Raw genomic sequence first — 13,888 nt, forward strand, 5'->3', positions numbered from 1 at the left:
GTTTCAGATACAGTTAAAAATAAAAATAAATATAAAAGTTTGCAGTTATTTTTTCAAGATTTGTAACATATTATGTTCTATGTGCACTTGGACAGAAAGTGTATGGTATAATTATTCAGTGTAGTGTTCTATATATACCAATCAGGTCAAGTTGGGTAATCACATTGTATAAATCAGTACCATTCCTTCTGATTTGTTGTCAGCCTGTTCTATCACTTATTGAGATAGGCATGTCAACATCTCTACCAATGGAAGTGGATTTCTCTTTCTCTTTTTAGTTCTATTAATTTGTGCTTTATATACTTTAAAGCTATGTTATTAGGTATACACAAATTTAGAGTTGTATCTTCCTGCTAAATTGATCTTTTTATCATGAAATGCCCCATATCACTTTAATAACAATTATGCCTTTAAAAAAAATATTTTATTTACTTATTTTTTTAGAGAAGGGGAAGGGAGGGAGAGAAACATTGATGTGTGAGAAACACATCAATCTGTTGCCTCTCACATGCCCCCAACAGGGGACCTGGCCCACAATCCAGGCACGTGCCCTGACTGGGAATCAAAGCGGTGACCTTGTGGTTCACAGGCCGGCACTCAACACACTGAGCCACACCAGCCAGGGCTTGATTTTAATTTTTCTACCTAGTTTGACAATTGTTGTCTTTTAGTGTTTAGGCCATTTACAGTTAATGTTTTTACTGACACAGTTGGGCTTAGGTCTACCATTTTGCTATTATTTTCTATTTGTCTTGTTCTGTGCATTCTTGACTTATTATAATCTACATTAAGTTAGTACTTTTACTATTCACTAAACAATGCAAGAATTTTACAATAATTCATCTCTATCTGCTGTTATTGTCATATTTCCTTACATATACATAACAATAAACCACAGAAGACATTATTATTCTTTTAATAAATAGTATTCTTATATTTGCTACACATTTGCTTTTTCAGGTAACCTACCATACTCTTCATTTCCTTCTACAACTCTACGCTTCAACTTGGATAATTTTATTTCATCATTTTTGAAGGATGTTTGCACTTGATATATAGTATTTTCAGCTGGGAGCTGAGGTTTTTTGTATTTAATCTCAGCGCTTTATAAATGTGATTTGATTAGCTTTTCCCCTATTAGACTACTTTTCTCTGTATGTTTCATTCTTTGGATGCTTTCTACTTGCACACAGCATAACTGATATCAGTAGGATGTAAATCTTTATGCTGTTGATAACATACATGGGAGAGAACTCTGAAATCACATTATGGGGCATTTTTGGTGGAGACTTATCTGGGAGTGCTCTGGAAACTCAACTTTTAGCTATTATTCAAGAGCAACACCTATAATTGATTAAAATAAAGTGTTGATAAAATTCTTCCCACACATTCTTTGCTTAGGTAAGTGCTTCCTGAAACAAATTCTACATCAAGGGAGTGTTTTCATACATGAAAGATGTCAGGAAAAAAAGAGGAAGCAGATTAATCATTCCTAATGAAAAGGGAAAGAAGGAAATCATCTTCTCTGTCCCCCCCAATCCATTATGTTGACACCAAAGGGACATCACGAAAACTCAGCTCCATCAAATGTCCTACATAGGAAGGGTGGGATCTTCAACTAATTAAATGATAGGGGGAGGCAGCCACTATCATTAAATTCCCTACTCAAGTCCAAGGGTATTTTCAAGAAGGGAAGGTAGCAGGCTGAAAACAGACAAATGGCCAAATTCATGGAAAAGACCTACTCAGCAGTCTGCCTAAATCCAACCTTGAAGAATCTGTGAAACAGGTCTCCCACTATCAAATTCCATTTGGGCATATATTCTTTTATAACCTAACTGGGTATTATTTATAACTAGAATAGTGGCTAGGACCACACACACATTTTTTCAAATTTTAATTCTAACTCTCTATAAAATATATAAGACTACTTTCTTGAATAAAAGCCTTAAGTTCTCATAATATTTACACAAAAGTTGAGAAAACTTAGCTTTAAAAGATGGACTCTTCCCAATGATGTTATTTCTTTTCTTTTTAATTTATTGATTTTTAAAATTTTTTGAATTGTTGTTCAAGAACAGTTCTCTGCATTTACCTCCCACAACGCCCCGCCTCCCTCCCGGGCTTCCACTCCCCCTTGGTTTTGTCCGTGTGTCCTTTATAGTTGTTTCTGAAAACCCTCCCCCCCATTACCCACCCCATGTCCCCTCTGGTTACTGTCAGATTGTTCTTAATTTCAATTTATTGATTTTTAAAAAAGAGGGGAAGGGAGGGAGAGAAAGGGAGAAACACACACATACACACACACACACCCCAATTTGCTGATTCACTTATTTATGCACTCACTGGCTATTTCTTCTATGTATCCTGACTGGGGATTGAACCTGCAATTTTGGTGTATGGGACAATGCTAAAACCAAATGAACTACCTGGCCAGGCAAGATGTTATTTCTTCTTCTTCTTTTTATTTTTTTAAAAGATTTTATTGATTTATTTTGAAAGAGAGGGGAAGGGAGGAAGAAAGAGAGGGAGAAAAACATCAACGAGTGTTTGCTTCCTGCATGATCCCAACTGGGGACCTGGCCCACAACCCAGGCCCGTGCCCTGACTGGGAATTGAACCAGCGACCATTTGGTTTGCAGGCCGGTGCTCAATTCAGTGAGCCACACTAGCCAGGGCAAGATGTTATTTCTGATAAGTGTTATTTAGGGTGGTAAATCATTGGGGATGAGCTGAATGTACAACACAAGGTATATGAATCAATAAACCAAAAATTTTATATAAAACAATATATAATCATTACAATGAAGTTTCTAGAGTAATAATCCTAGATTAAAAGGGAAATATAAATACATATAAATTATATACCACATTATTCAAACTGTGCTAAAGTATGTTAAAAAGAATAGAAAAAACTAAACTAAAATGTAGACATATTTTGATGGTAGGATTAGGATTATGGGAGACTTATGTTTCTTCTTTCTGGCTTTCTAACTTTTTACAATAAACATGTATATAGCTTTTATAATTGGAAAAAATTATTTTTTACAATGGGAAGTGGGAGCTTTCAAACTGTTACAGTTAATAAGTGAACTCCAGCATATATATAAGTACCCAAAAGAAAACAATTCTTTCTAAACACTAGGTTCCCATAAAAATGAATCCTTTCCCACATGGCAATCACGGCCTGGAATAATAAGCAAACCAGACCACTCAGGGGTACACTGCTTCGGCACCTGGAACAGTGACGCATGTTGCAGTGAGTGGACTTAGGTGACCCAAATGACACTTCCTGGCCCCGCGTTCTGCACGCATACCACCCTTGTTGGCCATGAGTGCGGTCTGGTGAGAATGGGTTGGAAACCTAATGTCATGGTGACCTACAGTCAGCAGGGGTAAACTTTCCAGCCATAGAATGAAGGATTTTACAGTATGCGTAAATCCTTGGGAGTAGGAGCTGACTGGGTCAAACTGAAGTCGCCGATTTGGCATATTCTTGGATCCATTTAAATTAGTGCCCTTGTTCGGGTTTCTTACTACACACTTTTGTCTGACAAGAAGAAAATTCAATTCCATCACTTAGAAAACTGCAATAGAAAGAAAGAGAAACTAACAAATGAATTATACAACAAAAAATATATTCAAGTTCTTAGAAATTATCCCTTCTTAAATTTAAAAAAAAGTTTTATTTATTTATCTTTAGAAGGGAAGGGAAGGAGAGAAATACAAATATATGGTTGCTTCTGGTGCATCCCCTGCTGGGAACTGGCCTGCAACCCAGGCATGTGCCCTGACGGGGAATTGAACAGCGATCTTTTGGTCCGCAGGCCCATGCTCAATCAACTGAGCTACACCAGCCAGGGCTTCCCTTCTTAAATTTTTAATGATACAATCACACCTCACATTTGTTCTGTACTCGTAAAGGGCAGAGCGAGTAGTGTGAAGCTGTTCATAAGCACATCATGAGAACATCAACCACTTGTTCTCAACAATTCTGATCTGATGACCATCTCCCTTCTGTTTCCAATTTGACAAGAAATAAAGGTTTGAAGTCACATTTGGACATTCCATTGTTTCTGTTTAAACTAGTTATGAAATTTAAAATGGCCTTATGGCCCCTTGCTTTCTGTGAGAGCCAACACAAGGTAGATTCCCTTTGATAGAAAACTGGGTATAGGATGCTGGCTTTAGCTTTATGGTTGTGCATTCCAAAGAAAACACCCTTTTCTTTGAGTCATGCAGCTATACCCACTAGGAAAGCAAGTCACACACAGAGTTGGAGTCTTGATGTTTTCTGGAGGCAGGTGGAGGCTGGGAGAGAAAGGTAATTAACTATCGAGTTTGGAGTTTCCGCTTTGTGTAGCAGCCTGAAACTATGTCCTGGTATTTAAACTATTTACTCCTTCATTCAAGCTGTAGCACCTCCCATTTCATAGGCTTGTGTCTTATATCATGTATTATGCAGAATTCTAGTAGTTTTATCTTCAACCTCTAGGTTTTTTTGGCCAGCATTTACTTCAAGATTTTTAGTTCAAGTTTAGTTGTTCCAGATGAATTCCTAGGGTAATTTTATTAAAATTTACTTAGTATTTTTCATGTTCAGATGAGGTTTTTATTGATTACTTGCTGTGAATAAATATTATACCTACACTACCTCCGAGAGATAAGGGATAAAACAAGGTTCGACAATAAAGTTCTAGGTCAAAGATAGTGTTCATTGTAGAATCTGTATTAACCGCCAATTCTTAATCATCCGTGCTGAAGCCGAGGGAAGGCACAGGCGATCGGGGTCAACAGGAAGCCTGTGTCCAACAGAACCACTGCCATCCCCTCCCCTTCACTACGTTTAGTGATAAGCAACAAAACTACTGTGTCTTAGCTCTACCTCTATTTCTTACACTTTATCGGGTTTAAGAAATGTTTAGACTTAAAGTATATAAAGTTCTTCCATTCTACCCACAAAACTCTTATTTGTTATAAGTTATTCATCTAAAAATGTTTAAAGATTTTATTTATTTTTAGAGAGAGGGGAAGGGAGGGAGAGAAACATTAATCGGTTGCCTCATTGGTTGCCTCTCGAGTTCCCCTAATTGGGGAGCTCGCCCACTACCCAGGCATGTGCCCTGACTGGGAATTGAACTGGCGACCTTTTGGTTTGCAAGCCGGCACTCAATCCACTGAGCCATACCAGGGCTAAAATTTTAGCCCTCGCTAAAATTTTAAAATCTACAGTTATGTGCAACAAGATATGTGCTCCGTTATCAAGAGGTGCCAATGATCTTTTATTAAAAATATATTTATTTATTTGAGAGTGGGGTGGAGGCGGAGAGAGAGAAAGGGAAACTTCAGAGTGTGGTTGCCTCTCATGCACCCTGCACTGGGGACCTGGCCCACAATCCAGGCACGTGCCCTGACTGGGAAGCAAACCCTCTGGTTCGCAGACCAGCACTCAATCCACTGAGCCCCACCAGCCAGGGCCAATTATCTTTTTTTTTAAGTTTAAGGTGTACAGCATAATGACTTGACTTATGTACATTGTGTTTCATTATATTTATAATCTAATAGTTCTGTTTATCTTTTATGTCCATCCAACTTGTAACAGATCTTACTTTTATATAAGCATTTTCATGCCATCAGAACTTTGTAAATGGAGAACATTAATTTATGGTACTTTCACCATTGTACTTACTCATTGTTGCCTTCTAAAAAAAAATTATTGGATTTAAAGAACTGTTTTAGAAAACTTCGACAACATTACAGAAATCAAAAGCTGCCACTAATGAACAAAGCAGGCTTTGTCTAGCGCAGGCCCATAACTTCCCTTGGAAGCACTGCATAGTTCTGACCTTTAGGAAACAGAATTGGGCAAAGCACTCAGGAAGATAGTCAGGGAGAAGGACACTCTCTGTAATGTACAATACTTGCAGGTACAATTAGGTCTGAGATTCCAACTCTAGGAAAATACAGTTTTCTGACCAAGACTGTATGAGGAAGTGATACCCTGCTTTATACCCTGGGCCACTTGATACATACACTTTTAAAATAAATATTATAAGCGAAGAGTAAGATTTTTTATATTCTGGCAGTAAAGTGCCAGAATATAAAACATTCTCTCATTAAAGCAACAAAATAAAGCCCCTTAAACTTTGTAAAGTTTACTTGCCAGTGGGAAGAGGGGATACACTGCTGTGACAACAGGGTATTCAGAAAACCCAATGGAGGAGAAAGAAGGGACAATGATTTCTGATTGGTATTCCACCTTCGAGAACAGAAAATCTGGTGAGGCGTCCCCGACAGACTCCTATACTGGCGCTTCTTCCTCGTTCCTGGATTTTCTGTGAAACCAATGCCTGTTTCTTCTTCCTCAGAGGAAAGCATTTATTATTAGACCTACACAGGTATGAGAAATGTCTCTGCTAACTCTGAAGACTAAACGCTGCCAAGTGTTTTTCTGTAAAGTCCTATTACGTTTATTTTTAATTAACCCATCTATTATTTATTCCAATGTTAATATTATTATACAGCTACATTAAATTTTATTCAGATAGCAATCTTCTTACTAGTTCTGCCTCCAAATGATGATGATATTTCTAAGCTGTCATTCCCAGAACTACTCCCATTATCATGTACATAAAATTTCAGAGCAAAATGAATCAAATGACAATGGAAAGAGAAATGTAGGTAGATGAAATATTACAATATAGTGCCTTTTAAAATGACAAATTCCTACATAAAAGAAAAACCAAAAAAAGAGGCTAATTATTGACTAAAAGGTATGTGAGAGTCAAAAAAGAAGAAAAAAGATAGAGATGGGAAATGGAAAGGCAAAGAGAAGGTAGAGCTTAAATTCTTTCGTCTTGTGCCTAATTTAAGGACATGTGCTAATGAGCTGGTTGTCTTAATATGATGCAAAGTAGCCTGGTATACACAGAAATAACTTTTATGTTGATTAAGAACTACAAAGTATTGCCCTGGCTGGCGTAGCTCAGTGGATTGAGCGCAGGCTGTGAACCAGGTCCCCAGTGGGGTCCATATGAGAGGCAGCCACACACTGATGTTTCTCTCCCTTTCTTTCTCTCTCCCTTCCTCTCTCTCTAAATTAATAAAATCTTAAGAAAAAAAGAACTACAAAGTATTGCCCTGCCTGGCTGGTACGGCTCAATGGATTGAGTGCTGACCTGCAAATCGAAAGGTCCTGGGTTGGATTCCCAGTCAGGGCACATGCCTGGGTTGCGGGCCAGGTCCCCACATGGGGGGCATGCAAGAAGAAACCAATTGATGTATCTCTCCCACATCGATGTTTCTCTCCCTCTCTTTCTCCCTCTCCCCGCCCCCCCCCAATAACAAAGAAATAAAATCTTAAAAAAAAAAAAAGAACTACAAAGTATTGCCCCTACCAACATGGCTCACAGTTGGTTGAGCATCATCTGACGTGAGACTCGCTGGTTCAACTCCTGGTGAAGGCACGTGCCTAGGTTGCAGGCCTGGCCCAGGGGCGTGTGTAAGAGGCAACCTCTTACACATCGATGTTTCTCTCCCTCTCTTTCTCCCTTCCTTTCTCTCTAAAAATAAATAAGTAAAATCTTTTTTAAAAAAGAAAAAAAAACCTAAAAAGTACTATTTTAAAGTTTTTTGTTTTTTTAAAAGATTTTATTTACTTATCTTTAGAGGGGAAGGAGAGAGGGAGAGAAACATCAATGTACAGTTGCCTCTTGTGCGTCCCCTGCTGGGAACTGGCCTGCAACCCAGGCATGCACCCTGACTGGGAATCGAACCGCAATTCTCTGGTTCGCAGGCCTGGGCTCAATCCACTGAGCTACATCAGCCAGGGCTTATTTTAAAGCTTTATCTGAGTAAATCTACTAAGTCTTATCCATGAGACTTTCTCTTATGGACATAGTTCCGTGAAGGATGATTTTAAAAATATAAACTGTTGAGATAACTACTTATTTCCTTGAATGGACACCACAGCATAAATTCTTACTCAGCTTTCAAATACTCAATTAGTTTACAGGTTGTGGGAAAGATCCCATAGTAAAGCCTCCAGCTGGATACTGACATAACATCTCAAATTTGCATAACAGTCTCAGGCAAAGGTTATTTGAACGCAGGCTCCTCTCTCTGGGTTAACAGCCCTGGACATCCATCATAAGTCAAGGGAGTCAACGGACTTACAAATTTATGAATATTTTGAATTTTTTCTTTTAACAGTTTAAATTTTCACCTAGAAAGTAAAATTAAGGATATAGATATGAATTATACCTACACAGTGCCTTGGAAATAATAAATCAATCCAATATATTCAGGAACTGATTTTATTTCACTTGGCTTGCCCAAACTAGTACCATCAATTTTATATTTATTCATTCATTCACTGATTTTTACTCCTCACTCGAGGACATGTTTATTGATATTAGGGAGAGAGGGAAACATCGATGTGAGAGAAACATCAATCAGTTGCCTACCCCACGCACCACAAACAGGGATGGAACTCACAAACCAGGCATGTGCCCTGACTGGTAATCGTCCCCGCAATCATGTACAGGGACGATTCTTCAACCAGCTGAACCACCCCACCAGGGCAGTAATACCATTGGTTTTAAATCTCAAAACTAACTACCATACTATAGGCCTGGAACCATAAACAAATTATTTATGTCTTTTTTTAAACCACTGAACAACTATTTATGTCTTAATTTACTTTGGACATATACCCTTCCAAAGAATTTGGCAAGACTTTTCAGACACCTTACCCACTGAGATGCTTTTTGAATTTCATTAAAAATTGTAATGTTTGATAGAAGCCTGTAAAACAATGGTGTAAGTAAGTCCTCAAAGCTGTTAACGTTAAAGCCTTCATGACCCACTCCTAATTTGCTCAGATACATAACATCCTGAATTACAAATAATGGACAGAGTCTGTCCATTAAAATAGCTTATAGTCACCTAGAAATTTTCTAGGTAATAGGAAATAAAACCCTCAAATTAAATCTGGAGAGAACACAAAATTTTAGTTAGGTACCTGAGTGACTTCTATTTTTTCTTTATAGGTCTCTTATTATGAAATACTGGTAGTTAGAAAAATTGATGGATTTGATTCTGACTTTTTTTAAAAGCATAAGACAGCAAACTTCATTTCCTCAGATGAAATTTTTTGTATAGTATGTAGAGGTTAAATGGGCGTTCTTCATAAATACCACCACTCATCATCAACTTACACCTGCTTACCCATTTCTTGCTTTTCAAAGACCTCTCATTTCCATGCCACAGATAAATGCCTCACACTATTTAGGTCCTTATTATACTTGTTAATAAAGAACTAATCTTTGGAATAGAAACCACTGGAGAATTTACTGGCCCCAAATAATCCTACCAAATTCTGGAGAGTAGTTACATCTGAGAGCAAAGCAGCAAAATGTCATCATAAGGGAATGTGGACACAGAAAAAGGGGTAGGATGGGGTGGGATACATCAGTTTTAAAGTTCATTTCTAAAGCTGGACATTGGCCTCTGGGCATTCCCTCTTTTCCCCCCTACCTCTTTCCCTACAATATTTAAATACTTTATTTAAAAAATTAAAAGGGGGTTAGTAACTTGGTATGGACCCAGCCCTGGTGATCAAGGAAGGCGAAGTGAATCGAGCCCTGACTTCATTGTGAAAAATCTGCCACTGAGTGACTCACTTTGTGATTCGTGTGCTTCAGATTCAGTGAAACTTAAAAAAAAAAAAAAATGCTTTGTAGGAATTTCATTTGGCAAGTTCTCAGGAGAAAACATACCTTTAGAAAAATAAATCTTATTAAATCATGAGACATTTGGGAATGTGACCTGTGCTCCTACCCTTACATACTTTTCTTCAAGGTCACCAACATTTTTCATTTCTGGGGAAAAACAAAAACAAAATCAAAAACAAAAAAACAGCCTAGATCTGAACATGCTTTCTGCTGCTCCCTAAGTCAGAGAAAAGGTACACATCTTTTTAAAAGTTAGATTAGTGTCAAGAAATGATTCACAGGATTTCTCCCACTTTGCTTATATTTAGAACAATCCTTTTAAATGGATGTTTAATGAACATCCATTTAAAACTATTTTTCCCATCTTTCCAACTTCATCTTATCCAAAAACCCAGAACTTTAAGAAAATGAATCTTCAGTAACAATGGACTTCCTTTTCACTTAAAAGCTTTGAAACTCTGAGCTACACTTATAATTATCAGCCTGATCTCCAGCTATCTCTGAGATAATGACACTTCAAATGTAAAGCACTGACTTCAGAAATATTTATACCACAGTGCTGCCTCATAAGAAATGGAAAACCACCACAATAGAAAAAGTCTGAGACTTATTTGGAAATTGTATAACTCAGTTGAAAAATTAAGTCAATTATTTAACATGGTCCTGTTTAAAGAAGTTGACAGTTCTAGTTCTACACCACATATATCTATCAATTGCCCAAGCCCTGCCAAACACTAGTAAAACACCACCGAATTCTACATATGAGTTTCTGTGGTTATCTTCTGCAAAGGCAAGAAATGAACAGATGGTTCCCTAGCAGTATTACATTAAAAAACTCCAAAGGAATCAAGTAAAACAAAACTATGTGTGGTAGATGAATACGATTAAATGAAATATGACTAACAATGTTTTCATTCATTCTTCAGAAAGTTATAAACATCCCAAAGTTATAAACATCAAAATCCTTACATTCAAATTCCTATAAAACATTCAACTTCACCTGAAGATCTGCCTTGTCTGTCAAGATTTTATTTCTTTGCCTTTTATTACTCACCAGTTGCATCTGGATTTACCGGTCTGGAGACATCAGCTTGCCCCATGATTATATTGTCTGATGTGTCTCACGACAACAAACTGTGCTGGACCAAAGCGAACTTTTCTTAAAAGATAAATCCACATAAGGAGGGGACGTGCACTCCTCTCTCAGTGTCACTGCCAAACATCAGGAAATGGTATGAGGTCACTCTGCTGGAGTTTCTTTCCCTGTCCCGGCCTGGGCACTTGTGGTTCTTACAAATACGTCTTCACGCCGGCTCTCTTCACACAGGAATGCCTGTCATTCCAGGGTGCGCACTGTGAAGAGCAGAAGTGCAGGAAGGGGAGGAGACTGCCAACCACATTCTAGCTGCTGAGCGGCACAGCCCTAAAAGTCCACACCTACTTTTCCTGACATTGAGCTTGGTTCCTGCTCTCCAGAAGAAAGGGAGCTTGCTCAAGAGTCAACCAAACAACTTGTAAACTTATCACACAAAACCCCATCAGAGTTACGTGTAAGCAGGCTAATGGGAGCAGACATCCACTTGAAGGTATGTTTTTGATACAGGCTTGCCGAAAATGTATCAGACTGTTCTCACATTGCCCTGATTGCTCTAAAATTGTATTTTCTACCTGTGAGTGACATACCCGAAGCAGCATGAGATTTACATACTGGGAATTAATAACACTAGGAACATTATTTTAGGATTGAGTATACCTTTTCTAAAAATAAAAAGAAATTATTTCTGAAAATTTGGCTTACTAAGATATAAACTTTTGGAAATGAATATTTGGAGCGTATATTACAATATTTCTTTTTGCTAAAGCTCAATAACCACCACATGATTTTGAGGACTACAGAGGAGTAGTCCCACATGCTGGATACAATACATGGAAAACATCAGCTCACCACATGCAGCAACCAAAAGTCCAGCTTGCTTATGACTTTTCATTTTTACTGAACTATAATTAATTTACGGATAGGCGAATACATAAACATTAAGACTACAGCTTGATGAGTTTTTATTTACATACATGCCTTTGGATGCTAACGCTAAATTTTCTATATGTAAAAAAGCTACACATGCCATACTTTGAGTGTTTGGCCACATATTCTGAGTTATTTAACAAGCCCTTGAAGGAAAAAAGGAGGACTAACAGTTTCAATATTATATTAAGAAATTTTACACTGGTTGTTTCATTTAATCATCACCAAAACTAACTACGTGTTGTGAAGAATATATTGCTTACCCTATATTCAGATAAGAAAACTAAGGCTAGTGAGGTCAAATCCCATGTCTCATATCATCGAGTTTTTAAGTGCCAAAGCCCTAATATTCCTTCAACAAATGACAGCTACTCAAAATGCAGAGTTTTCATTTAAATCTTTGTTTTCCAAACTGAGATCACAGAAAGAGTTCTAATATCTGGACTTTTGCTTTTCCTTAGCACTTTCTCCTTTCCCCCCATTATCTTATCCCCATTATCTGCTTTGACACACACAAAAAAATAGCAAAGGCAACAAACAAAAAATGATAATGCTAAGGCACCAGTAAATAAGAAATGTGTAGAAATACTCAGGCAACATTTAATTGTTAATACTGGCAGTAGTCAGAAAAATATTATGATGCTGACCATTAAAACGGGAAAGAGAGCAAAAGGAAAAATACACTGAAAGAATGCTCCAATGTAAGAAGACTGCCCAATACCATTTGAACCTGGGCACTTATATGAGTATTTAACCTAAAAGTGGAACATGTGAAATAGTAGTTTCCACTACTATAAAACGGGGAAGCAAAAAGTGGCAAATACATTGCTCAGCACCCAGTAGGTACTCAACATATTATATTCATCATCGCCACCACCATCATCATGAAGATAATATAGCATGTTGCTTAAGAGGATGAGCTCTGGAGGCAACTGAAATTTTAATTTCAGATCTATCACTCAGTGGTAAGCTCTGGGCCTTGGGTTTTCTAATTTGTAAAATGAGCAATACAACACTAAACAGTGCAGGGCAACTGTAGGGATGAAATGACATGGACATTAAAAAAGGTGTTTGTAACATGCCTGGCATATGAAAAACTCTCAATAAATGCAAGCAATAATTATCATAGTTCTTACAGGGGGAAAAAAAGTCAAGAAAGGAGAGGCCAGGTCAGGACAGCCAGATATACATGACAAAAAACTTAGTCATTACAAAGAAGTTAGTCAGAAACGGAAGAGGATGACATTTCTGTTTCATGAATCCAAAAAGCAGATTAGAAGATGCAGGCCAAAAAGGAAGTCTGGTGGGTGTACAGACACATCAAGCAGATAGAACAGTCCAGACAAAAGTACTGCCATCAATAAGGTTATTTATTTGTTTGATTATTTATTTATTTTTAGACAGAAGGGAAGGGAGAAAAAAAGAGAGGGAGAGAAATACCGTGTGTGGTTGCCTCTCACCAGCCCCTACTGGGGACCTGGCCTGGAACCCAGGCATGTGCCCTGACTGGGAATTGGACTGGCGACCCTTTGGTTCGCTGGCTGGCACTCAATCCACTGAGTCACGCCACCCAGGGCCTGTCAGTAAGTTTAAATCAGGCACATCTCACACACACATACCCCAGAAACAGTACTATAAAATCTATGTTGACAGGACCACACAAGAGTAGAACAGATAAGATTTATGGATCCTGGCAGGGCTGCTGTTTACTATCAAATATAAACGCCCACCATAGCTTGGCTCAAGAATGATTTTAGGTTACTGTGAAGGTGGCAATAAAATTTAAAGATAAAAGAATGACAAGATTCTTAGTGATCATCTGGCTCAATCTTCCACTCCTTACAGAAAAAGGAAATTGATGGTCAAAGAGGCTAAATGCCTTGCTCAGAGCCAGGACTAAAACCCAAGTCTCTTGATTCTAACTCTAGGTCTCACTTCAGCTTTTGTACAAAATGGTCAAGGAAATACCTACTTCCTACAGATATATTCATTTCCCAAGGAAGTCCATGCCCTGCAACTTAAGAAATTGCTCTGAAATGCTAATTCTGTTGCCTGTGCACCAAGCCATTAAATGTTCCTTGACCAACAATATTTACTTTATACCAGCTAGTAAAAGCAGACAAGCAGAGAG

General features: G+C 37.9%; 1 protein-coding gene across 9 annotated transcripts in view; it reads right to left on the reverse strand.

Moving 5' to 3' along the window:
• PHACTR4 (phosphatase and actin regulator 4) overlaps positions 1-13,888 on the reverse strand; it is a 114,718-nt gene that overhangs the window by 29,023 nt on the left and 71,807 nt on the right. For 2 of the 9 annotated variants that reach the window (XM_037149842.2, XM_053660110.1), the window contains exon 2: positions 10,789-11,087. The exons of the other annotated variants lie outside the window; for them this stretch is intronic. In XM_037149842.2, the coding sequence (XP_037005737.2) occupies positions 10,789-10,834 (46 nt within the window). In that variant the 5' untranslated portion in view covers positions 10,835-11,087. The remainder of the gene's footprint in view (positions 1-10,788; positions 11,088-13,888) is intronic. 9 annotated transcript variants of the gene reach the window in all.

The sequence above is a fragment of the Artibeus jamaicensis genome, unplaced genomic scaffold (assembly GCF_021234435.1).
Source record: "Artibeus jamaicensis isolate MK-2021 breed Jamaican fruit bat unplaced genomic scaffold, CSHL_Jam_final scaffold_847, whole genome shotgun sequence".
NCBI classification, from domain to species: Eukaryota; Metazoa; Chordata; class Mammalia; order Chiroptera; family Phyllostomidae; genus Artibeus; species Artibeus jamaicensis.